General features: G+C 35.7%; 6 protein-coding genes across 6 annotated transcripts; 3 read left to right on the top strand and 3 right to left on the bottom strand.

Annotated features, from left to right (window-relative positions):
* The first annotated feature begins 5,082 nt into the window (after positions 1–5,082).
* Positions 5,083–5,796, top strand: LOC135144916 (microtubule nucleation factor SSNA1-like). The gene is made up of 4 exons (XM_064077044.1): positions 5,083–5,155; positions 5,232–5,333; positions 5,551–5,648; positions 5,720–5,796. Exons 1-4 carry the CDS (start codon positions 5,104–5,106, stop codon positions 5,777–5,779), a joined length of 312 nt encoding a protein of 103 aa, XP_063933114.1. The 5' UTR covers positions 5,083–5,103; the 3' UTR covers positions 5,780–5,796.
* Positions 5,797–5,858: 62 nt separating this feature from the next.
* On the bottom strand, positions 5,859–6,825 carry LOC135144946 (DNA-binding protein HEXBP-like). Its single transcript, XM_064077083.1, has 6 exons — positions 6,736–6,825; positions 6,602–6,656; positions 6,436–6,537; positions 6,260–6,376; positions 6,107–6,199; positions 5,859–6,055 (listed from the first exon to the last, which is right to left on the bottom strand). The coding sequence occupies exons 2-6, from the start codon at positions 6,645–6,647 to the stop codon at positions 5,871–5,873; spliced, it is 543 nt and encodes a 180-aa protein (XP_063933153.1). The 5' UTR covers positions 6,648–6,656; positions 6,736–6,825; the 3' UTR covers positions 5,859–5,870.
* Positions 6,826–6,979: 154 nt separating this feature from the next.
* LOC135144925 (ribosome biogenesis protein NSA2 homolog) lies at positions 6,980–8,365 on the top strand. Its single transcript, XM_064077054.1, has 6 exons — positions 6,980–7,029; positions 7,121–7,188; positions 7,282–7,348; positions 7,418–7,630; positions 7,688–7,814; positions 7,884–8,365. The coding sequence occupies exons 1-6, from the start codon at positions 7,027–7,029 to the stop codon at positions 8,237–8,239; spliced, it is 834 nt and encodes a 277-aa protein (XP_063933124.1). The 5' UTR covers positions 6,980–7,026; the 3' UTR covers positions 8,240–8,365.
* Positions 8,366–8,373: 8 nt separating this feature from the next.
* Positions 8,374–10,007, bottom strand: LOC135144924 (zinc finger protein 830-like). Its single transcript, XM_064077053.1, has 5 exons — positions 9,855–10,007; positions 9,163–9,531; positions 9,018–9,111; positions 8,651–8,758; positions 8,374–8,596 (listed from the first exon to the last, which is right to left on the bottom strand). Exons 1-5 carry the CDS (start codon positions 9,964–9,966, stop codon positions 8,407–8,409), a joined length of 873 nt encoding a protein of 290 aa, XP_063933123.1. The 5' UTR covers positions 9,967–10,007; the 3' UTR covers positions 8,374–8,406.
* Positions 10,008–10,204: 197 nt separating this feature from the next.
* On the top strand, positions 10,205–12,089 carry LOC135144953 (smad nuclear-interacting protein 1-like). The gene is made up of 8 exons (XM_064077089.1): positions 10,205–10,662; positions 10,817–10,865; positions 10,958–11,042; positions 11,143–11,233; positions 11,481–11,533; positions 11,597–11,706; positions 11,777–11,842; positions 11,900–12,089. The coding sequence occupies exons 1-8, from the start codon at positions 10,236–10,238 to the stop codon at positions 11,979–11,981; spliced, it is 963 nt and encodes a 320-aa protein (XP_063933159.1). The 5' UTR covers positions 10,205–10,235; the 3' UTR covers positions 11,982–12,089.
* Positions 12,090–12,987: 898 nt separating this feature from the next.
* LOC135144931 (transcription elongation factor SPT5-like) lies at positions 12,988–17,967 on the bottom strand. The gene is made up of 30 exons (XM_064077066.1): positions 17,689–17,967; positions 17,541–17,620; positions 17,414–17,490; positions 17,216–17,356; positions 16,823–16,978; positions 16,688–16,762; positions 16,470–16,634; positions 16,344–16,408; positions 16,180–16,291; positions 15,995–16,127; positions 15,856–15,938; positions 15,708–15,792; positions 15,582–15,652; positions 15,427–15,524; positions 15,277–15,370; positions 15,117–15,218; positions 14,985–15,058; positions 14,862–14,928; positions 14,764–14,803; positions 14,504–14,705; positions 14,319–14,449; positions 14,196–14,248; positions 14,023–14,131; positions 13,868–13,964; positions 13,696–13,799; positions 13,608–13,643; positions 13,372–13,542; positions 13,249–13,316; positions 13,103–13,196; positions 12,988–13,034 (listed from the first exon to the last, which is right to left on the bottom strand). The coding sequence occupies exons 1-30, from the start codon at positions 17,889–17,891 to the stop codon at positions 12,988–12,990; spliced, it is 3,033 nt and encodes a 1,010-aa protein (XP_063933136.1). The 5' UTR covers positions 17,892–17,967.
* Positions 17,968–22,062: the final 4,095 nt, after the last annotated feature.

Genomic DNA, 22,062 nt, shown 5'->3' with positions numbered 1-22,062 from the left:
TCATTTTATCATAAATGTCAACCCAGAGTAATGCTTATGATCTCGTCGGATGTCATACTTTTTTTGCGTAATTTTGTGGTGTTTTTGGGTAAAAAAAAAGTATTCTTGCAGTCACTTACGTAGTTTTTTAGTCTACTATAAAAGTTTTTTCTTTTCTTTAAAAAAATTAACAAGTTTACTTTTTATTTGTGCATAACCGTGTTTCTGTAACCTTTTTACCACAGCTTTGGGAATAATTGAGCGAGTTCTTTGTAACCGATAGTACGACTTAATTGGTGCAACGTTACAGTGATGAAATTATTTTTGTTTTGTAGACAACGAAATGTAGCTTTTGTGGATTGTGAACGCTGTAAATTTCCTTTAAATTGTGAGCAGAAGATGTATAGTTATATATACCTTTTGAATTTTCACATAATGAATAAAAAAAATAGCTAGTAGTTACTGAAGGTGTTCAAGCATAATGCACACCAGATAAGCTATTCCTTGTTCTCGATGAAAATTATCGTTGGTAACCTAGCTTTAAAACTTTTGTAAAAAGTGTAAGCGCAAGGTTGCAGTTATATTATTTTTTAAAAAAATATTCCGAATATATTTCTTAGTTCTAGGCAATAAAGTCTTAAAAGTGAAAGAGGCTTAAATTTAATTCCTTCCAAATAATTGTCTTTACCTTGCAGTTATATTATTAGAATTAGAAAAAAAAATAATAAGAACGATAGGAACAAAAATAAAAATTTGTATATATTCAAATTAAAGTTAATAATAGAGAAATAAATTAAAAAACAAAATTCAGAGACAAAGAGGGATAAAAAGATTAACCGATACGGTCTTTTTAGGTTTAAAATATCAATAAATAAAATATTAAATTAGTTCATAAATCATTGTTGATTGGATATTGAGTGAATATTTCTTTTTAATATAATACATTAAATTTCTCTTTTTTTTTAGCATTGGCGTACCCCAGTTGGTCTTCTTTCTAAGACCTTTGGCCGCTTAATCTGAATTCCCCTCTTCTGCACGGGATGGGGGCACGAGTGAACACCAGTGTACGCTCTTTGACGAGCTATAATGCCTGCCCCGAAGGACTGAAAAAGCGAAAATATCGGGCCAGGGCTCCCACCATCTGACCTAGTGTGATGGAAAACTGCTAAAAATCACCACCGGGAGAGGCAGCTTAGGCACAAGCCACGAGGCCATCTGGAGAATTTAGCCAGCACCACTGCCGGCCAGGCCCCGATTATGAGCTCCTCACCCAGAGGGGAAAAGGCCCCTTCTTAATCTTTTGTTTAAAACCTTGTTGTATATGCGTCAACCATTACGCTGGCATTAAAAATTATTGTCCGTACCTCAGCGGTTGACAGCGTGTCGCAAACACCCGAGGTCGTGGATCAAGCCCCGCCCCCAGGGTTCTCTCTTTCGGTCTAGGATGGTTACATATTTAATCTCGACCTGTGCATTTACACATTTTTGCGAAACTTACTGCCACTATTTCGCTTACGCTTTTTAAAGAACTTCTCTCTTTGTTTTTAATGAAAAAGATTATCATGACAATTTTTTTATGTATTCATTTTGTGGTTATAAAACTGAATTTTTTTCTAACTGGTAAATACTTTCGAGTCAAAGAAAATTTGTTAGCCTCAGTGAGGGGGTTAAAATTCAACTTGGAAGATTACTTTACAGACGAAACTAAACGTAGATTACCAGAAAATTAACTTCTATGGATCTTTTAGCTAATAGTGACACGCTTAAAAGTAAAAAGCTGATAAAAGCTTAAATATTCCAAGTGCGGACAAAAACCTGGGCTATGCCAACAAAAGTTCTAGTAGTTGTAACAGTAATATATAAAATAGTACTGATAGAATAATAATAAACAGTGCTCATAATAAGTGTAAACAATGAAAAGATTACTAATAATATAAATTCGTCAGTAATAATACTTAATCTGAACATAGAACTATATACCTAGAAACTTTTGAAGTAAAAAGAAGGAATAAAATGGTAAACATGCTTAAACTTAGAAGCCAAAAATTTCAAATAGGTCGAACGTTACGGCATTGTCTCGGCTTAATTTCCAATTGGAGCTACCCAGTTTGAAAGAATAGGGTATTAATCCAAATGTTTACTGAACAATGAACGCTCTGTTGTTGTCTCGAAGTTTTCATTATAATAAGGTACCTCACCTTTACAGTTATAAAAATTTTGACCTTGGACATCTGTTAGCGAAGCGGTACGACTTTATAAATTTCAAGGACAGGCTTTAATCTCCGCATCTTAAACCCATTCTTATTTATCAAAATAGTTTAGATACAGTGAGATAGCGTAGAAGTTATAGCAGCGTGTCATACGAAAAACATTTACTGTTGTGCAGGCTCGAGGATATTCAGTAAGGAGGCTTTGGCAATAATTAATCTAACATTATCTTAGATCTTTCGAATATTTTTTAAAAGAGAGTGAAAACCGATACTAAATACTTTTTTCATTTAGGTAATTATTGGTCTAGGTATTTAATGTAGACACCTATTATATATAATAGCAATCCTACAAACCCAAATGAGATGTTTCATTCCACACATTACATAGTTGACATTTTTGACATTGCCTTTTAAGAATGTATGTTCCTATGTGACTATACCACCAATCTCGGATTCCTTTCTGATCATAAACCTGTTCTTATCGTGCTTGAAAGATAGCCCTCACTAATTCAGGGGTGGACAAGATAGTAACAAGTTGATCCAACTTAATAAGGACAACCTTTAATTACAGCTAACTTTCTTATCAAGCTCCCTTAACGGTACAGTGGTGTGCTTAAAAAGTCATAATTCCTTACACTGCTTTCTTCATCTCTTGCATTATCCAACGATAGAAACATTATTGTCAGGAAAAACGTTATAGAAAAGATACATAATCTCAAGGTCTGCCCGTGGAAACGAGCTTATAACAAGCGAATAAAATTTGTATTTTTATGTTTTTTTAATGAGAGAGGGCAAGTTTTTCAGAAGCCTTAAAAAGCTTTTTTTTCGTTATGACAAAGACTTAAAAAACGGAAACAATTTCCCAAAAGCCCCTTTTATTATTTAATGAACGCCTATCGGTATTATCCGAGTTCTCACTCCAATCCTCTTCAAGACTTACTACTTAACTGAAGTTCTTAAAGTGATTAATATACTGTCTACTAGTTAATTTGATGTTAAGACACCTTTCATTTAACGCGTATATCTACACTGTTATATTAAAGATAGACCGTTTTCTTTCAATATTATCTGAACGCTAAAAACTTTCACACGTTATCATGACCCCAAAACCGTTCTTAGCTGCTTGGTCAAAATTTTAGCGCTCTCTTTACGCCTCTTTTTCGCTGTAAAAGTATTAGAAGACTTTTATTAAAAAGATAGCTGAATTCCAATAGGAAAAATCTGTACATAGTTCGGTCTTTATAGGCCGTTTAACCACTAAACAGCATTTGAGGTTTTCAGAGCACGTTACTAAATTATATAAGATGTCATAGATGCGATCACATAGGCCAATGTTAGAGGGTAGATATAAATATCCATCAAGAGAGAATAGTTAAAATTTAACTTTATTTTAAAAGCCAGGTCTTTCCCATATTTTCTAGTAATTATTACACCAATGAGTATCAGGGGATAAACTACAAAGGATCTTTAGATTGTGAACGTTCACTAGGGCCATGTATAGGAGGGACCGAGTTAGGAAGTTTACCTGAGGCCAAGGTATATGTCTGTAATGCTCACTCTAAGGACAGATTTAATTTTCGAAAGAGAGAGTGCGGTAGTCCTGTAAATCTGTTCTATTTCTATTACTTTTTTTTTCATACAGCGCTATAGATAATCGTAAGATCTACGGGGAAGGAGAGATTGACTAAGAAAGACAAAACAACCGTACTCGTGGAGGAAGCTTTAAAAAAAAAAAAAATTACAACCGAGTTGCTTATTTAAAATGACATTAGGATTAAATTTGCTTTCCCATAGGTTTATTCTTCAATAAAAAGACACTTAGTTTTTCTTATTATGCATTAAGGCACCTCGTTTAAAGTGCGAAACTGTGCAATTGCAATATAAATATAAATAAATTTATTGCAAAATAACTAGTAAACCCACACAGAATTCAAGGCCTACCAAAATTTATTTTGCGTTTTATAGTTTTCATTATTACTATAATTACAATTATTTTTTATATTTATAATAATTTTTTAATAACTTTCGTTTTAGATGCATTTATTTTATATTTTTTATTGTTTTATGTAACCACCAAGGCCAGAGTGAGAGTAACAAATAAATATATAAAAATTGTATGAAGTTACATTAAGGTGGATGCAAATAACTTTAAATTTATCATATTGATTAAAGAACATGTTTTTACTGCACCTAAAAGTTAGTTATCAATTTTTTTATGAAAAAACTAAATCTTTCAGAATGCGTTTTTTACTTTAAATATTTCTTTACAATTTTATGTGACAAGCGATTCTTAAAGTAATACACTGGTTTATCAATATTCAACTTTACACACAAGTTCAGTTTTAAAAGTTATAGACTTTGACAAGATCATCATAGATAATAAGCTATAAACAAGGCAAACCTACATAATTTAAGCCTTTTCTTAATAAAACTTATAAGAAGAATATAACTTCCACGCGCTAAAGTAAACGTTACTTTAAATTTATAACTGTTTGTATAGAATAAGGAAACCACTAGTTTAAATTTCTTAAAAAAGCTAAGAAATAATATTTTCTGCCTTATTTTGTAATAGGCGCCATATAATTATAAAAAATTAAGTTAACCTGGGATGCTAACCTACGCAAAGTCTCTTTTACAGCGAAGCTACGGCCCCAAAAGGATCGCACTAATTAACTTATTGTTGGTTATCTTAAACTGCTTAGAGAATAAGCAAACCTTGTGCCTTTCTTTTCTAACGCCATCAATACGCTCGCAAGCGGTAAGAAAAACAGTCCTAAAAAATGGAGAACGCAGTCACGTGCCGACCACCAGACTGTTACTGATTTTTTAGGTCTCGTGCCACTGCTGGTCTTCCAGTGTTGGTTATCCATGCATCGATCTTGCATTTCGGTTTTTTTTATATGTAAACAAGGGCATGTCGGAGCATGCAGCTCAGCTTCAAAGATATAATAATGAGCTCGTCAATTGTTAGTTTCTCTAAATTCACTTATATAAATTATTTAAAAAATTTGGTTATAAATTTCGAATGTGTCTATTGAATAGGCGTAGAGAAACTCAGAAATGCCTCAAAAGCTTTAGAAAAAGATATAATAAAGGATAAAAAGGCTTTAACCGAAGTTCAAGAACGCATCAATCAACTAAAAAGTTATTAATAACTCTTTAAATATATCAAAGTAATATCAATGTTCTATTAGTACTTAAAATAAAAAATTACGATTTATTGAGTCGTGTCCGTAAGTTTAACTATTTTTATTGCAAAGGCATTTTCTCCAATATACTAACTATTGCGTTTTTTCTCTAACCATTTTCTTATTACTAAATCAATAACTGTTGTTTTTTATTGCCTCTATTATTAAAATAGAAGAGGAAGAATGCCTTAAAGAGGATATTGCAAAAAAAAAATCTAAGCTGGCTGAGTGTAATAAAGCGCTTGATGATTCAGAGACAGTATACAAAACAGTAATGTTTCTTTATGCATGACATTAATACCTAGCATAGTTAATTGGAAAGGAAACTACTTTCTAATTCAGATGTTAGATACGTCCCACCGATTACTCCACGTCTTAACAAACGTTCACTCGAAAACTTAGCAAAGATCTACACGAAGTCAAACTCTTATCTTTAACCAAAAAAATAAAAAGACAAACTTTTTTTCTTTTACAAACTATTCTTTATTATATCTTAATTTTCCACGGATTTTTCGGTACATTCCCGAGCGAAATGCCCTTCACCTTGGCATTTATAGCAGCGGACAGGTCCACGAGGCTTCCTTTCTCTGCGGACATAAACTCTTTGGGAGGGCTTACTGCCGTAGTTACTATTTCCACCAACAGCTCCCTTGACGTCCGCGGTCTCGGAATCGATTCCTGGGACAGTAATTTATTAAGATTTAAGTCAAAGCTAATAGTTTGGCAAACTTGGGATTCTCCTATAAGCGCGAGATTTCTTTTCTTTCGGGAAAAATTGAGACTTGCCGTGCTTAGGACAATCGTAAGAAAGATGACCGTAAACTGGGAAAATTATTTATCAATAAATAGTTCCAATAAAAATAACTCTAATAATAAACTAACCTTTGCAAATGTAGCAAAGAGGAAACTTGCGGAAGTTAGGACAAGCGGACTTGTTATGCCCTTTCTCAGAGCACCTTAAACAAATGGGTTCATTCTTACAATCAGAAGACAAATGGCCTAGATTCAAATATATTTATACAAATAAATAACATAAAAACATGAGTTAAACATATAACCTTCTTGATCGCAGTTGAAGCAAACTTTGTCTTGCCGGGGACATTCCTGCAGGAAATGGCCAGGCCTCCCACATCGGAAACAAGAACGGGGTGCTCGAGAAACTAATATATTGCGTGAATAAGCACCTGAAACAATTATAAATAGACTAAGTAAAAAATAACTTACACCGCGAACGGGCGGCTCTCTGGGGAACAGCTTCAGTCATCGTCATTTAAAAACTCTATGTGCAAAGTAATAATCAGTTACTTTTCATAACTTTTAAGACAATATAGCTCTAGAAATGTGATGAACGCGGATACCGCTCAACAACCACGGCAACAACGCCTCCAAACCTCGGGGGTATCAACGCAGAAAAACGGGAAAGAAGTAGGAATAGAACAGTTTCGACCTCCCGACGGTGAAAAAATTATTTTATAGAGGTATTATCCTCCGCACGTGAATTTATTTGGCAAATTTTTTAATCTAAAGCATGCGTCTTCCACGTGACGAAGTTGGGTAGCCCTCTCCCGTTCTGATTCATTTTGGAAAAATAGTTAGCAAGCAAGCTTTATAGATCTTCCACCGGCTTTGTTTGTTTGATAGAAAAGAAAATGGTACGGCTGTCGTAATTTTTGAAAAAGAAAATATTAAAAATTAGGTGTTATTACGCATTTATAGTGAAAGTCTTAATATATATTATTTTAGCCACAAAATGAGCATATAGAACGCTTTCAAAAAATTCATGGAAGACGTTTAGATTACTATGAAAGGAAGTAAGTTTATTGTCACTTTATTTTTCAAAAACTTGTTTTTTATAAAGTTAGTTCACAGCTTACTATAAATATATTAATGCAACGTACTTTTAGGCGTAAGAAAGAAGCTCGTGAGGTGCATAAGCGTTCGAAAGTAGCACAGAGACTTCATGGCTTAAAGGTACTAAACGCTGTTTTAAAAAATATATATTATAAGGTTACCCACAATTTTTATTAAAATTTTTTTTAGGCCAAACTTTTGAATAAAGCCAGGCACTGTGAAAAAATTCAAATGAAAAAATTCATAAAAGCACATGAAGAAAAAGAAATAAAAATAGGAAGCGATAAACAAGCACAAGAAGGCAGTTTTTTTTTTATAGATTATTTTCTACCTAACTTCTGTATTTCTATAGGAGCCGTTCCTGCTTATCTTTTGGATAGGGAAACTCAGAACAGAGCTAAAGTAGTTTTGTGTTCAATTAATATTTTTATTTATTAATTTTGATATATATTTTTTGAGGTTCTTAGTAATACTATTAAACAAAAACGTAAAGAAAAAGCAGGAAAGTGGAACGTTCCATTGCCAAAAGTTAAGGGTATTGCTGAAAATGAAGTTTTTAAAGTCGTCAAAACGGGCAAAAGACAAAGTATTTAACTTTTTTAAATTAGTAACGATATACTACTCTTTAGATAATAATACACATTCCTTAAATTAGAGAAAGCATGGAAGCGTATGATTACCAAAGTTACTTTTGTTGGTGACGGTTTTACCCGCAAGCCACCGAAATACGAACGCTTTATACGTCCTGCCGGTCTGCGCTTTACGAAGGCGCATGTGACTCATCCGGAGCTGAAGGCGACCTTCCAGCTATCGATTATAGGCGTTAAGAAGAATCCAAACTCAACTCTGTACACTTCGCTTGGGGTCATAACCAAAGGAACGATTATCGAGGTCAACGTGAGCGAGTTGGGTCTGGTCACCACCACCGGGAAGGTGGTTTGGGGGAAATATGCGCAGGTTACTAACAATCCTGAAAACGACGGCTGCATCAATTCTGTTTTGCTGGTGTAATGGACTTTATCTTTTAGATAAAAGTTATTTCGAGAACAGCTACGAATCATGTGGTACATTAAGCAAGTATAGCTACAATTCTTTTAACTCATTTTTGCTGGAACGCTTTAACATGGCAGTAAATAACAAAATATAGCGTTTTATTAATAATAAAAAAGTATTTGGTTTTATATTTCTTTTGAGCGCCAGTTGAGATCGTCCGAGTAATTACTTTCCCTCTCAGTTTCATCTTCGAAAGTGGCAGAGGGAAGCTTTTTGAAGTCTACAGGCGAAGCTAATTTTTCTTGCCGGGCGTTTAACTTTTCTTTCCTCATCTTCTGTAGATGAGCAATTTCCTCCACACGTGATAAACAAGTCCTTTTTAGCAAAAAGTTAGAAAACTTATTAATTATAATTATTGTTTAAGAAAACATTTGGATTCTCAATTCCTCGTCGATGCGGTCGATAGTCAATTTCGTTTCTTCTTTTTCAATGTCTTCTAAAGCTTGTTTTTCCATGCTTTCTATTTCTTTATCGAAGCTATTCAATTTCAAAGTATCACAAAATGTATAAATATAAAAAAATTATATTTATATCAATATAAGAAATTTTTTTTAAAAGTTTTATTAAAATTTTACAAAATAAATTTATTTTTAAAACTGCCTTTTTATAATTATAAAATTATAACAAATTTTTTTTTACTAAAGCTTTGTAATACAGCAAGTGCTGTTCAAAGTTTTATAAACACGCAAAGATTTTTTAGTTTCAAAATTTAAAACGCCTGCCGTGTTAAGGAAACCTTTCTACTTCGTCATCTATACTTGACCCCTTAACTTTTGCTGGTTTTTTGGGAGCTTTTACGGACGTGTCAAAGAATCCCTTTGGTAATTTTCCTAAAAAGACTTAGAAGTGAGAAAAGCAGAAGAATCAATCCGTGGTTTTACCTTTTTCAAGTTCTTTGTAGTCCTCAGGATCGAGAAAATCCGTTAGATTACTACTGATAGAATTATTTTCATCGAGTGCTTCAGGAATACTTGATTTGTTATCACTATTCTCTTCTATAGTGTTGTTAAAAAAATTTCTTGGAAGGTTGTTTTCATCTTTTTCTATATCACTTTTTACTCTTTTAGCTAAATGGGTCGTAGGGTACTCATCGGTTTTCTTTCCAAAGTTGTGGTCGAGAGCCTTCTCAGAGGGCTCAGAACTCTTATAAAAAGTTTCTAAATTATTTTTATGGGTTTTTCCTCGGAGATGAGCATTCCAGACAGTCTCATTTTTAAGGGGTACGTCGCACAGTTTGCAGAAAAGTTTGCCTTAATAATTATTATAAGGCTAAGATCAGATGGAGTCACTACGCGATAAGTTGTAGACAAATTTTTAAATAAAAATAATAAGTTTAATTTGTTTAAATTATTTAAATTTTTTAACGAAAGCCAGCATTGTACAATACAGTGGAAAGCAAAGATAGGTTATGTTTAAGTGTAGGTCAGGTTATAATATAAAAGGAAGGAGATATTTCTATAATTTTAATTATTAAACTAAGAAGATTTTAAAACAATTATAATTAACTCTTAACAGTTTTAAAAGTTGTTTTCTTTTGCAATAGTAAATTAGTGAAATAAAATTATAACCTGACCTTCCTCATTGTGAACAGCGAAAGGTGACTGAAGTTTTCCTTTGGTGGCCGGATGTTCAAAATTTTTATTAGCCAAGCGACTTTTTGATTCGGGAGGAAGTCGGAAAGTCATTATGAATTATGTAGATACATAAAAGAATATTGTTTGCGAGAGAGCGGATACTCCCCCCCGTCAGAACTTGAGCTCACTATGGCTAAGAAAAGCCCTCGTTACCAGGTCCACTTCACATTTTGCGGGCTATAGAGATTTAGCTTAAGTTGTTAGTACGTTATACAAGAACTCGAGGTCTCCAACTTTTACGAATTTATAATAAAAGTCTTTAGTACACAGAAGCATAGGCAACCAGCTTATGAGTGGTTAACTCAAATAACTAATCAGGGATGACCGAAGACACTAACCTTGATAAAGTTAACAAAGAAATTAAAAAAGAAGATAAAACAAAGGCAAGTAAAAAAAGTAAAAGGTCATCTCGCTATTGTTCCTTTTCTCCTAGTTCTTTACATAAGAAAGATAGATCATACGAATTAAATAGCCCTACTAGCTCAGCTCGTTCATATCATAAATCTGAACACTCTCACGCTCCCTCCAAAGATACTCAAAATAACGATGGGGCCTCAACCGGCAGAAAGAACAGAGTGAAATCTTCAAAAGTAGAGAGCGACAAATATCATACTTATAAACGTGGACATACAGTTAAAAATAGAAGTCCTAACAGAAAGAGCAGTAACATAAAGAACGGAAAAGAAACGTGTCACTCGGCTACAGTTGAAAAAACAAATACTAGTACCTTAAGTCCGCCTTTAAAGCGTGGGATATCTATTTATTACTCTTGATTTCGTATTAAAGAAAAAATTCGTTCACTTGTACCTTCTTTCTCTTGTGTTATATATAAAATTTTATGATTGTCGCTAAAAACTTAACTTTAAATGTAAATTTAATAAATTTGTTGTTATCATAAAAGGGGCAAAAAATGAATTTCCCCAGGAAAACAACTCTAAAGCTCAATCTGCGTAATTAGTGTCTTTTATAAATTTTATATATTGTTATATCTTTAATAAAAGGGAAATAAACAAAAAATTTACCACTTTTTATTAATTTCTAGTTCACAAATACTTGAACCTTCAGAGAAAAAGAAGCCTAATTTTGAATTATCTGGTGCGCTAACTCAAGAAACCAACACTTACCGTGTAATCACTTTGCCGTGTTTCTTCATAACTAAACTATTTTAATATATTTAGCTTTTTTGATGCTGTCATATTTATATTATTAATTAATGTTGGATTTCAGGGAATCGTCCTTAAATATTCTGAACCAGAGGAGGCTCGGATGCCTTCAAAGCGCTGGAGACTTTATGTTTTTAAAGGAGACCAAAATCTGAGTATTATTAATGTTTAAGCATATATTAGTAATCACTTTGCATTTTTTTAAAGACCTATATATAAGTTACCTATTTAATATATATATTTTTAAAAATTATAAGGATCACACATTGCGTTAATTTAGTATATATACAATACATCCATTAATTTCTCTATATTAACTTTTATATTCTAATTTTCCTTTATTTTTATTTAAAATATAGATTTATAATTAATAATATTATGATTTGTGCTTTGTGTTTGTAGACATTCTTCATATACACCGTCAAAGTGTTTTTCTCATGGGAAGGGAAAGGAGGGTACTTTTTTGCTTTAAATTTTTAATAATTTTCTCGAACAATTTTACGATTGAGCAAATTTAGGTTGCGGATATACCGTTGGACCATCCCTCTTGTTCCGGGCAGCACGCGGCAATCCAGTACCGCTTGAATCGAGCCGTTAAGCCGGACGGTTCCTATTCCGCTGCTGTCAAGTTGTACTTTTTGCACTGCCTTTCAGGAGGATATTCTAAATTGGCTTGTGGCTATTGCTACGCCTGTTAGACCCTATCTGATTGACTTAGACAGTGCCAACGGGACAATGATTAACGGGGAAAAAATAGAACCAAGGTTCTCTCTCTTCTTGATAATCATAAGAAAAAATATTTAAAAATTTGTTCTATGCAGGCGCTTCTATGAACTTAAAGAAAAGGATGTGCTAAAGTTCGGTTACTCAGCCCGTGATTATGTGGTGATGCTCCAAGATTAGTTTAATATTGATAAGGCGTTAAAAAAAGGCCCTTCGCTGACTTTTTGGCATTGAAATTTTCCGCGGCACACTTCTGTACGGAACGAAATAAAATCTTTACTTGATTAATTGTGCTTGAGAGGTGCGCGATAAGGATTGCAAAGTATAACTGCGCGCATTTAACTGAATTCTTAAGGTGATAAAAAGTTCGGCGGATGCGGTCTTCCTTGTTGGCTTATACCGCAAATTTATATTGTGTTTATGCTGTTTTTAATAACAAAATCTCTACTACACATTGAATATTTACTAAAAAATATTAACTTATAATTTCGTAACTTCCGGTTACTATTTATATAATAATCACTAAGTTATACAGCACTATATTAAACTATAACATGAAAAAATAATTCTAAATCAAAATTTATTTTCGCGAAAACAATTTCTTACACCTTTTATCAATAAAAGTTTAGTCTTGTTCCGCGAAAATACTAATTACTCTATAGCGCTGTTTAGCAGTAGGCTTAACAGGAGAGGGAAGCTTTCAACTCTACACGTCAAGAAGCCGGTGTTATTAAAAGAGTACTAAACTACTGATCTATCGATGCTTTTTAAAATAAAATCATTATAAACCTTTTCGTAGCGAATATGAGCGATTCGAAAGCGCTTTTAACTATGCTATTAGTCAAAAACGATTTATAATTGTCATGCTTTGTACAGCGTACGCTTTCCCGCTATTTAAGCTTTTATATGAAACGTAGGTCGAAACTCTGGATCCCAGTTTCTCTCTGTCTTCCCATGAAACCGCTTTAAAATTAATTATGTGGCCAATGACTTTTCAAATACAGCTAAAAGAACTAACAAGTTACAAAAAGAGCGGCTGAATTTGGACGTTTTGAAAATTTAATGTTTAATCAAAAAAGTTCAGCGGCTTATGCCCACAAAAAAAGCAAAAATAAATTTCCAGTTTGTAAAATAATTAAGCGAGAGCTATAGGATATAAATTTATTATATTGAACAAGATGCTTAGCTAGGCCCTGAGGGCCAAGCAATCTAAAAGGATGTCACGTTCAAGTCCTATAAAAAGTTCAAAGTTAAATTAATTTTTGACCAAAAGAGCACTTCATTATTTCCATAAGCGCTACCATTAGTGAGTTTAACAATACATTCTCGTGTTTGCGTGTCGATGAGTAAAACTTCGCCGGCCAGCCCGGAAAGTTCCCCTTCGAGTATTACCATCTAGTAAAGATTGGTAAAGTTTTTTTAAATACTTTTTAACTTAAAAAAAAACCTTTTCCTTCTGCTTTGGCCGCACCGGCTCGAGCTCTTGAATTTTAAATTCAAGGAACTCTCCTGCCGCTTGTGTAGCGGGGTTTTTAGTAAAAGCGGTGAACATGCTATCAAAGTGGAGTACTGTCGAGAGAAACAGAGCACGCAGTCCTGTTCTCGTGGACTGAACGTACAGATCCCCTTTTGCCCTTGAACGGGCCGATCCCAATAGTAACCACAATATCAGGGTGCAACCAACTTGACCGAGAAGTATCGCTGGTGGGGGTAAGTACTGAACTGGGAGTGCGAGGAAATTCTTCAGGGTAAACAAAAAAGTTTATTGCGGGCTACAAATATAGTAAAGAGAAAAGGTAAAAAAACCGGAAGATTCCGGGCCAAAAGTCGGCTCATAATTTGCTATTTATTGGACACTAAGAAAATAAGAAGTCAACGAGGAGAGCCGAGCTACCTGGTGTCGAAACGCCAAAAGAAAGCGGCGTGGAAAAGGTATAGTCTTTAGGGAGATTGGAAGCGTAGGCTCCCGGTGTGTGCGGGAGGTATCCCGGCGTGGGCCTCACGATCGAATAGTGGTTTGTATTAGACTAGCAAGCGAAGAGGAGGTGGCAAAAACCAGAAGTTACACGTCATAGGAAGCGAGCGAAGATTCCGGACAGCCAGGCGTGGAGGGCGGATTCCCTGTCGACGGGGGTCCCAGAGGAGTGTCGCTGCTGAAGTTGTCTGCGCCAACACCAACGATTGAGCGGAAGACGAAGCGGTGAAGCATATTATAGCAAACTTTTGACGGTCTGAGGGGTGTAGGAATCGCCCAAATCGGTAAGTCCGGGAGTGGAAGGCTGGAGAGGAGTGTTGGTGTTTAGAGGGTCCCACGCGCTGGAGTAGCCCGCCTGTTCGTTAGACAAAAAATCGTTATTGAAAAAAAAAACTAGTTGTAAAAAAATTTAAAAGTACTCCTTCACTATCGTGAAGAGGCGTCTGCTGACCGTAAGCTGGCGTCTGGGAAGCTTTTATTGAAAAAATTTGGAAAATGTGTATAAAGTGTGTACTATCAATTTGAGCATACAAACAGAATACCGAACGATACGTCCGAATAAGAACTGTTGAATAAAGAGAAGTCGCTGCCAAAGTCGCTGTAGCGCGCAGTGTGCGGAGGGATGGAAGCAGCATCCGCCTTGGGGTTGCTTTGGATGATATTTCCGGATTTACTAAAGCAACACCCTGAAAAGTTCATTTCCTCCCCAAGTAAATAAGAATTATACTCCAGAACGCAGAGATGCTGGCGGTTGATAGTAATCATCAACGAAGTCGAGCTCAGTTCCACCCGCGCAGTGTTGTCGGTACAGTCCTTCACAATACCGTGAATCCCTTTGTGGGTGCCGCGCGTAACGAGAACTTTCGCATTGCGCAAAGGATCAGGACCCCGCCACGAAGAAGATATGGCGTTGCGATGGCCATTAAAAGCTTAGTGGAAATAGAAATCAATAGCTGATGCATAAACAAACAGACTCGAGCCACTTACAGCGACTGCTCCCGTGCGGGAAGCCCCATCCTTCAAAATTCTATTCGAAAAAAAGGCAAATTAGAACGGAGCAGTGCACAAGAAATAACGGTCCAAACGTGGCCGGTGGACTTCTTTTTGGCTCCAACCAGAAGGACTTGGTGGTTCCGGGCGACAAACATACCACTTTTAAAGTAATAAACGCGAGGCAAGACAGATGCGGGGCAGTCGCGGGCACGTACCTGTTCTCCAGAATATCGCGGGAGTAAAGGAAACAGGCGCCTCTGTAGATGTGTTTCAACGTCCCTTGTTTGTTCTGAGTCACAAAGCCACGCTTAAAGCCACAAGGAGCACAAGTGCCCAGGTGCACGGACCTTGTGAGGACCCTCAATAACTTTAACGGGGTCTTCTAACTGCAACTCATTCCTCTGCGCGTCCAGCGCTTTAGGATTTCTAAACTTTCGTTTAGTTGTAATCTAAAAACCAAACACAGAATAAATATAGTAGACTACCAAAAAAATATATAAAAAAAACTTCTTTCACAGGAACTTTGCGGACTTCGCCGTTTTGGGTAAGTATAGCAGAAATGTCTTTTTCAGCCTTTAGAATAACACCAACATTGTGAGTGCTGACCAGTAAAAGTTAGTAATTTGCAATAAAAAAAGGAAGCAGTTAAAAACGAACTCGATATCTACCAAATCATGCACTTTGAACAAGCCACTCTGGCGCATACCGCTGGAAATGTCCCGCGACAGGCTGATGTCGCGAGGAAAAACTTCAAACTAAAACATAAAATGAGTTGAGCAGTAAAAAAAAGAAGAGCGCAACGGGGAGCAGACCTCCTCGTTGGAGTGGTCGCCAATTACATGGACGACGTGATCAGCGACACTGGTGACGAGGCCGGTTTCTCCTGCCAACGGGCAAAATTCACTCTCACGCAAACTGAAGGCGGGTTGGAAGTGTACCCTTATGGACCCCTGCCACGACCTTGACGTGGTCGCCCTGTTCGAAGTGCTTTCGCATTTGGTCGCACGGGATCGGGATTAAACCCTGTAAGTCGGACAAGACGTGGATGGGGAAGATCCCGGACCCAACGAGGCGGGTCTACCAGACCTTCAGGGACTCCAGCCTCGGCCTCACATAGGCAGTGCTCCCGTCAACGGACTCGACCACACCTAGCAGGCCCCTCAGATCGCCTTAAGACTGGTGATAAAGAGGAACAACAAGCTGAGGAAGCGGATAATAATGAAACCTTCAACAACTTTCACCCGGTCGCCCTTTTTAAACATCATAAACTGACGACGGGTCAACCCAGTTATTTCGTCGTTGTCGCCAAATGAAAAGCTGCGCATTTCTTCAATGGTTGGCTGCACGCCTTCCGTCACCTTTCCAGGGATAGTAATTAAGAGCGTATGAAGGAGAAGGTGCGAGTAGTACGAGGGCCCTAAGATCCACAGTTTTGATAAGGTAACCGTCGGGATCGAACTTTTGGTTGTCACAGACAGTGCAGTAGAAATCCAACACCCGCTTCTTTTGAAGTCCTCCTCGCCTTAAAAAGATAACGCAAAGCTGAAGAGAAAAGAGCCCTACTGACAACGTACGCGTGCTCCTCTGGGTCGAAGAGTCTCGGCGGGGGTCTGGACCTCGTCCTCTTCGAAGATGGATCCTGTCACGGTTAGAGTAGTGCTCCGTGAAAATGAACGTGCAAGAATGTACAAAAGCACTACATTAGTATTGCCTGTTTCCAGGCGGGGAACGAGCTTGATGATGCATTTGGCATTGTTTTCGTCAAAAGCAAGGATCTGAGCCAAGTCGTCTTTGTACAGAGACCGCTTCAGCCTCGCCCAAGTCCCCGGAAGGACAGATTCCGACTTCGTTAAGCAGGTCAGCACCTTTTACGATCAGTCAAGAACAGCATTAAAAAATATGCAGGCAGTTGCTGTACATCCGTCATTTGCTCCAGCGGCACTAACGTTTGCTTCCATTGACCAAACTGGAGCGCTGCCATGCCTTCAACAGCCTGGCGAGCTTAACCAATGAATAAAAGTTGTGCGAAAAGGCGTTGGAAAAAAAATCTGACCGCTTTAACGTGTGCGTCTTTGTGTGCCTCGACGTATATAAAACCTTTCAGGTTGTCCACCGCAAAGCAACTCTTAATCTGCAAAGGCCTCTCAGAAAATTCAAGGTCGATGTACTTCCGCATTAGTGCAACGACTGATTGTCTTTCGTGTCCAGGCTACAGTTGAAGACAAGTAAACATTTTCGCAAATAGAAAAGATAAACCACAAAATAAATTTTACAAACTAGAACTTTCTTGGCTATAAAGTTATTTCTTCTGGTAATTTTTATATAAAACTTTATGCGGGACAGAAAACAGCAAACTACAATAAAGAAACTTTTTCTTTCGTTTTTTACCAGATGTCACCATATAAAGAAGCTAAAAAATTTAATATACAGGAAAAAGAAAGAGTACCCTGCAACGGACCATCCACAACTTTGGATCGGTAATGGAAGGAATAAGAGTTTGTTGCTGTAACTCACGGCTAGCAGGGCCAATACTTTCTTCGTCAACAGGAATCTCGACATCCAGTTCTGAGTAACGTTTCTCAAGGTTCTTGCCAAAATCATAATGATAACAATTAAAATAGTAATTATTATAAGAACGCCGAACCTCGTCAGCCAAAAAGTCACGAAAGCGACCTTTTCTAGGGGGCTGGCTAGCCAACTCTTTCCTAACTTTTTCAAAACCTTGAAAAAAAATTAAAAAAAATTTTAAGAACAATATAGATATGAAAAACCAGCTTCTGCTTCTTCCTCCTCTTCTAATTCTTCATCTTCTTCTCCTTCTGACGCCGCATCTTCAAAATAATTTAGATAACTAAAAGTCGCAAATAAATGATTTAACACAAGGTTGAAAATAGTTATAGACAAGAGCTTATAAGAAACCTAGATTTTTTACGTCGAGAATATTCTGTATCTTCATCAGTGCTTTCTTCATCGTACTCATCCTCTTCAAAGCTACCATCGCTCTCTTCTTCTACTTCTTCATTATCCACTTCTACAACCCTGTCTTCCATATTTTTACTCACGTCTTCTTTGTTAATATAACCTTCATTTGCCTCTTCAGGCACTAACTTCTTTGCCTCCATTCAAACTAAAACTTTCTCGAGTTTATATAAGAGAAGTAATATGTTCTTAAGTCAACTCAATTAGATAACACTGCAACTAAATAAAGCAAGTCTGGAGGAGGGCATATACAATGACTTACAGCAGTATTAGTAAAATATGTTGTGACCAGGAAACCTGAACACACCTAAATTAACTCTAGATTAATGTGGGAAACGCCGTAGTAACGTACCTCCATGACTGCGAGGTTTACCAACCGTACTAAAAAAATTAAAAACCATAATTTTTGAAAAAAAAAATTGGCGTAAGCTATGCAAAGTATTTAAATAATAAGTTTATAGATAATTATTTTGATATGAACCCTTTTATCTTGTCAAAGACAAAAATTTTAAATTTTTTAAGCCACTTTAGGCACGACTTACGGTGTCGCAGGTTTTTTTCTTACCCGTAGCCCTTAACAGGCAGTACTAAGCACAGCTTCACAACCACCCCAAACTCGCTGTCAGTTGCGGCGTATATTTATGTAATGATGGAAGTCGGCCCCCAAAACCTCCTAGCCTTCTAGTGTAAAAAGTACTTACCTACAAACTTTTTAGTAAGTTTATAGAGCTCCATCGCGTAAACTTGTTGTGGAGACACCTTGAACTTTCTCTAGAGGATTCCTATTCGTTTTCGTGAAGTTCTCACAGAAGCTCACCCATTTTTTCTATTGCTACTCCCCTCTAATTCCAAAAAAGTGTCGCTGTTGAAGCATCCTTTTTCATTTTTCGGTAATCTTAAGTCTCCCTACAAAAAAATCTTACGTCAAATTTACTTATTTGACGCTTCTTTAAATAGCAAAAATAGAAAATTTTAATAACTGCTCTCTATTAAGCCTTAAGACTGTAATTTATTGTTACCAAAACCCATAAACCATAAAAAAATTGTGAAGTTTTTCTAATTTCTAATAAGTTTTTCTTAAAAAAAAGATATTTATAAAAAAACTATTTGAACGAGCATCCCTCTGTTTCTGACCAGATCGTGACATCGCTTCGGTAGCTTTATTACTGTCATATATTGAATTTCAGGAAAATATGGTGCTGACTTTATTAAAACTTGTTGTAAAGAGATTTAGTTCTCTGCTAAAATCTTTCATAGCCAGTTCAGTTTCCTTATAAACTGATGACGTGGAGTGTACATATGCAGAAATAACTAGAAAAACGTTGTTGTCTAATAAAATTGTAGTCAAATTTAGCTCACTCACACTAACAGAATATAGTATATAAAGGATAAGGTCTACAAAACTTGAGTTAAAAACCATTCTAAGTAGATTACTAATATCATCAGTCAATACAAGATATTCAGAAACTGCTCATTTAAAGGAAGCAAGTGCTTCTCCGTACGTATAGTAAATTTGTATAAAAGCTCCTAATAGAAAAAATGAGTTTACAATACGAAAATAGGTTACTCCTCCCCTACGGCGAGGTCCTGGAAAACTGACAAGTGGTAAACCACTAGGTTCCCAGGAGCGACCGTGAAAGGGATAGAATACCAACTTTCATTTTTTTTCTTTTTACTTTAGTAGAACATTTTACTGGGCTACCATTCCTAAATTTTTAGTTCGTTATTTTGTTCTACTAAAGTAGAACTTTCTTCCTAGAAGGGCGAGTAAGTAAAGTTTCAAATATCTTTGTATTATCTTTTAATCCCCTGTGCTAGATTTATAAACCAAGATGAACAACCTATTTCAAAATATAATAGGAAGAAATTAGTAATTATCTTACAAAATGGAAGTAATCTTGGTCATCGAGCATGTCCTGAGCGCTCCCTTTATATATCTTATCTTACCTTAATGCGGGCATGCTACTTGACTATCGTTGCAATCACAGCGATCTAGGCTATTATTCGGTCAAGATTTAAAGTTAGGTACGTCATAAATCAGCTGTGTAGGTGCTCCATTCAGCGTAGAGTGTGCTGATGGTTCATAACTTTAGGAGCTCGTGATAGTTTAGCACACTCTTCAGTGAATAATATTCATCACAACGCCCCTAGGTCACTATCGAAAAGCGTCCGAACAAGACCGGGCCTCGTCTACCGATGCTTTTATTTCCTGCGAGTTCCCGTGGGTAGCAAAATCTGAGGTTGCTAATGGGGATCCCCCCCTGGAGAAGGATTCCAAGGTAGAGACGAGTATCTGTCTCGGGTCGTGTACTCTACCTGTTTAGAAGCGTCATCAGTGTTACCCATCCTTCTTCTTGTTCAAACTTCTGGCAAGACACTCGGCCTCAATATAAGTGTATTTGTAAATTATTATAAAAATCGTGCCTCCTTTCGTATCGAGTAGCTCCAGATAAAACTATTTTTAGGATATTATTTTCTTTAAAAATTTTATGACCTCATCATACCTTTTACAATTCCTGTCGGGTGTGCCCAAATGAAGAGTAGAATACAATTATAGATTTCCTTTTTTTTGTCGAAGATGGTCATTATAGGCTCTTTCCGAGCACTCCTAGGGGTTAGAGTTTAGGCAATTTGGGATAAAAACTTGTATTTTACATGCAATTAACGATCAACCACCCATTTGCATATTTGTTAATTGCAATTATTAATACAACAAAGGCGCCGACATTTTTCCCGTAAGATTTATGCTAATATCTTTTACGGGGCTACAAAGTGTATCATGATATTGGTTGTGGCTTAACCTTTCAAGTTTTTGTTTTGATTTTGCGTCGTTACCTTTAAGACCCAATTTTTTTAAAAATCACTTAGGAAAATATTTATTACGACCAAGGTATCAACGTAAGTTTGAGCAGCAATTTTTTTTAACTTTTATTATCTAACCTTTTTAGTTTTAAAAAATTTAGATATTTAGCCTTGTCTTAAAATGTAAGAGTTTCTTCTTAAGATATACAATTTTTTTAGGTGAATTTTAAAAATAGTTAAAACGAGTTTATCATAATGCTTACCACTTTCTTCTTCAAAAAGCACTTCTTAACGAGGTTATCATAACTTATTTATATACGTGCAAAGGCAGCCATATTCGTGCGTTGAAATAAAGAGCCTAACGATCGCCTTAAATTAAAAAAGTCAGGACTTATGTATTTTCTCAATATTTCTTTATTAACTTCAACATCTTTAATAGCTAGGAGTTTGGCTTGTAAAAGCAAAATTTACTTTGTTTAAGGGGTTTTGATACAATTTACCAATTTAGCTTTTAGAAAGCCTTTTTCGATTTTTTAAAACTTGCTACATTTATACTTCTTTCTAAAAAATTTCCTCCCTCACAAATGTGTAAATGACTACAGGCTAATAATTTGCTCTCTTCAGTAGAAAAAGTTTAGGAAGCTGTTCTAATTTTACAATTTAATAATTTTATTACTTATATGATAAAAGATAAATAGAACAAGTTGGATCTAAGAAATCATATTAAACATAAATATGCCGCGAGAATAATTTTATTACGATAGCGCCAGGTTAGTTTTCCAAAAGTTTTAGAAAAACTTTTGATAGAATGTAGTATTTGGGGTTTCTGTACAGTTTGAAGACAAGAATTCCGGCATCTTGGTAACGTTATAAAAAATTATATTGTGCATCATCCTAATCAACCGCAGAGGGCAAGTCTACTTCCTATGCTCTCCTCAATTTACAAGTCTGACTTTCCACCACACTCAACACTAAATTCGCTCAGAGGACATAGCAATATTTTCATCTTCAAAAGTCAGTTATTTGTTTACTCTAAATAATATCCGTAAATTTAACTTTTTTGTTTTAGAAACCAAATCATTATTGGTAAGTAAAAAGCCCAAGCCAGCCCAAACCATCGAACAAAGGGTTGCTTTTTTTCGACACCGAAATTCCCTGGTTTTTTAAAGTTTCTTGGAGTAGTAATAGAAACTAAACTAAAATGTTATAAAAATAACAACTATACAAAACGACAAAACAAGCTGTAAGGTCCTCATATAATTACCTACGCGTCAAATGTAATTTTTAAAAAAAATTTTTTTATCATAATTCAGCTGGAGATTTATATAAAGCAATTGCTTCTTATATTTACAAATTAATTTGAAGCTCCTTTTGATAAGGGATTACATTAAATTAATCAACGCAAAAATTTATAGTTATGATAACTTACCCAAGGGCTATAAGTTATTATCCTAACCAATGTATAGTCAAATTTCCCATTACACCCCTCCTTAAAGGGCAGGAAACCATTTA

The sequence above is a fragment of the Zophobas morio genome, unplaced genomic scaffold (genome assembly GCF_036711695.1).
Source record: "Zophobas morio isolate AGI-343-1 ecotype UQ-CSIRO unplaced genomic scaffold, CSIRO_AGI_Zmor_V1 ptg000113l, whole genome shotgun sequence".
NCBI lineage: Eukaryota > Metazoa > Arthropoda > Insecta > Coleoptera > Tenebrionidae > Zophobas > Zophobas morio.
The sequence above is the reverse complement of the archived record's forward strand: the minus strand, read 5'-3'. Positions and strand labels throughout refer to the sequence as shown.

Coding starts and splice junctions, on each gene's coding strand:
- LOC135144916 (XM_064077044.1), top strand. CDS start 5,104: ATGTCGGAGCATGCAGCTCAGCTTCAAAGATATAATAATGAGCTCGTC. Junction 5,334..5,550: donor ACGCATCAATCAACTAAAAA/GTTATTAATAAC, acceptor TTATTAAAATAG/AAGAGGAAGAATGCCTTAAA. Junction 5,649..5,719: donor CAGAGACAGTATACAAAACA/GTAATGTTTCTT, acceptor TTTCTAATTCAG/ATGTTAGATACGTCCCACCG.
- LOC135144946 (XM_064077083.1), bottom strand. CDS start 6,647: ATGACGATGACTGAAGCTGTTCCCCAGAGAGCCGCCCGTTCGCGGT. Junction 6,538..6,601: donor GAGAGCCGCCCGTTCGCGGT/GTAAGTTATTTT, acceptor GCAATATATTAG/TTTCTCGAGCACCCCGTTCT. Junction 6,377..6,435: donor CTTCAACTGCGATCAAGAAG/GTTATATGTTTA, acceptor ATTTGAATCTAG/GCCATTTGTCTTCTGATTGT.
- LOC135144925 (XM_064077054.1), top strand. Junction 7,189..7,281: donor TTAGATTACTATGAAAGGAA/GTAAGTTTATTG, acceptor ACGTACTTTTAG/GCGTAAGAAAGAAGCTCGTG. Junction 7,349..7,417: donor AGAGACTTCATGGCTTAAAG/GTACTAAACGCT, acceptor AATTTTTTTTAG/GCCAAACTTTTGAATAAAGC.
- LOC135144924 (XM_064077053.1), bottom strand. CDS start 9,966: ATGACTTTCCGACTTCCTCCCGAATCAAAAAGTCGCTTGGCTAATAAA. Junction 9,532..9,854: donor CGCTGTTCACAATGAGGAAG/GTCAGGTTATAA, acceptor ATAATTATTAAG/GCAAACTTTTCTGCAAACTG. Junction 8,759..9,017: donor ATAGATGACGAAGTAGAAAG/GTTTCCTTAACA, acceptor GAAATTGAATAG/CTTCGATAAAGAAATAGAAA.
- LOC135144953 (XM_064077089.1), top strand. CDS start 10,236: ATGACCGAAGACACTAACCTTGATAAAGTTAACAAAGAAATTAAAAAA. Junction 10,663..10,816: donor CTTAAGTCCGCCTTTAAAGC/GTGGGATATCTA, acceptor TTATCATAAAAG/GGGCAAAAAATGAATTTCCC. Junction 11,843..11,899: donor GGGGAAAAAATAGAACCAAG/GTTCTCTCTCTT, acceptor TGTTCTATGCAG/GCGCTTCTATGAACTTAAAG.
- LOC135144931 (XM_064077066.1), bottom strand. CDS start 17,891: ATGGAGGCAAAGAAGTTAGTGCCTGAAGAGGCAAATGAAGGTTATATT. Junction 16,763..16,822: donor AAGACGCACACGTTAAAGCG/GTCAGATTTTTT, acceptor TAAGCTCGCCAG/GCTGTTGAAGGCATGGCAGC. Junction 14,132..14,195: donor CTCTTCACGATAGTGAAGGA/GTACTTTTAAAT, acceptor TCTAACGAACAG/GCGGGCTACTCCAGCGCGTG.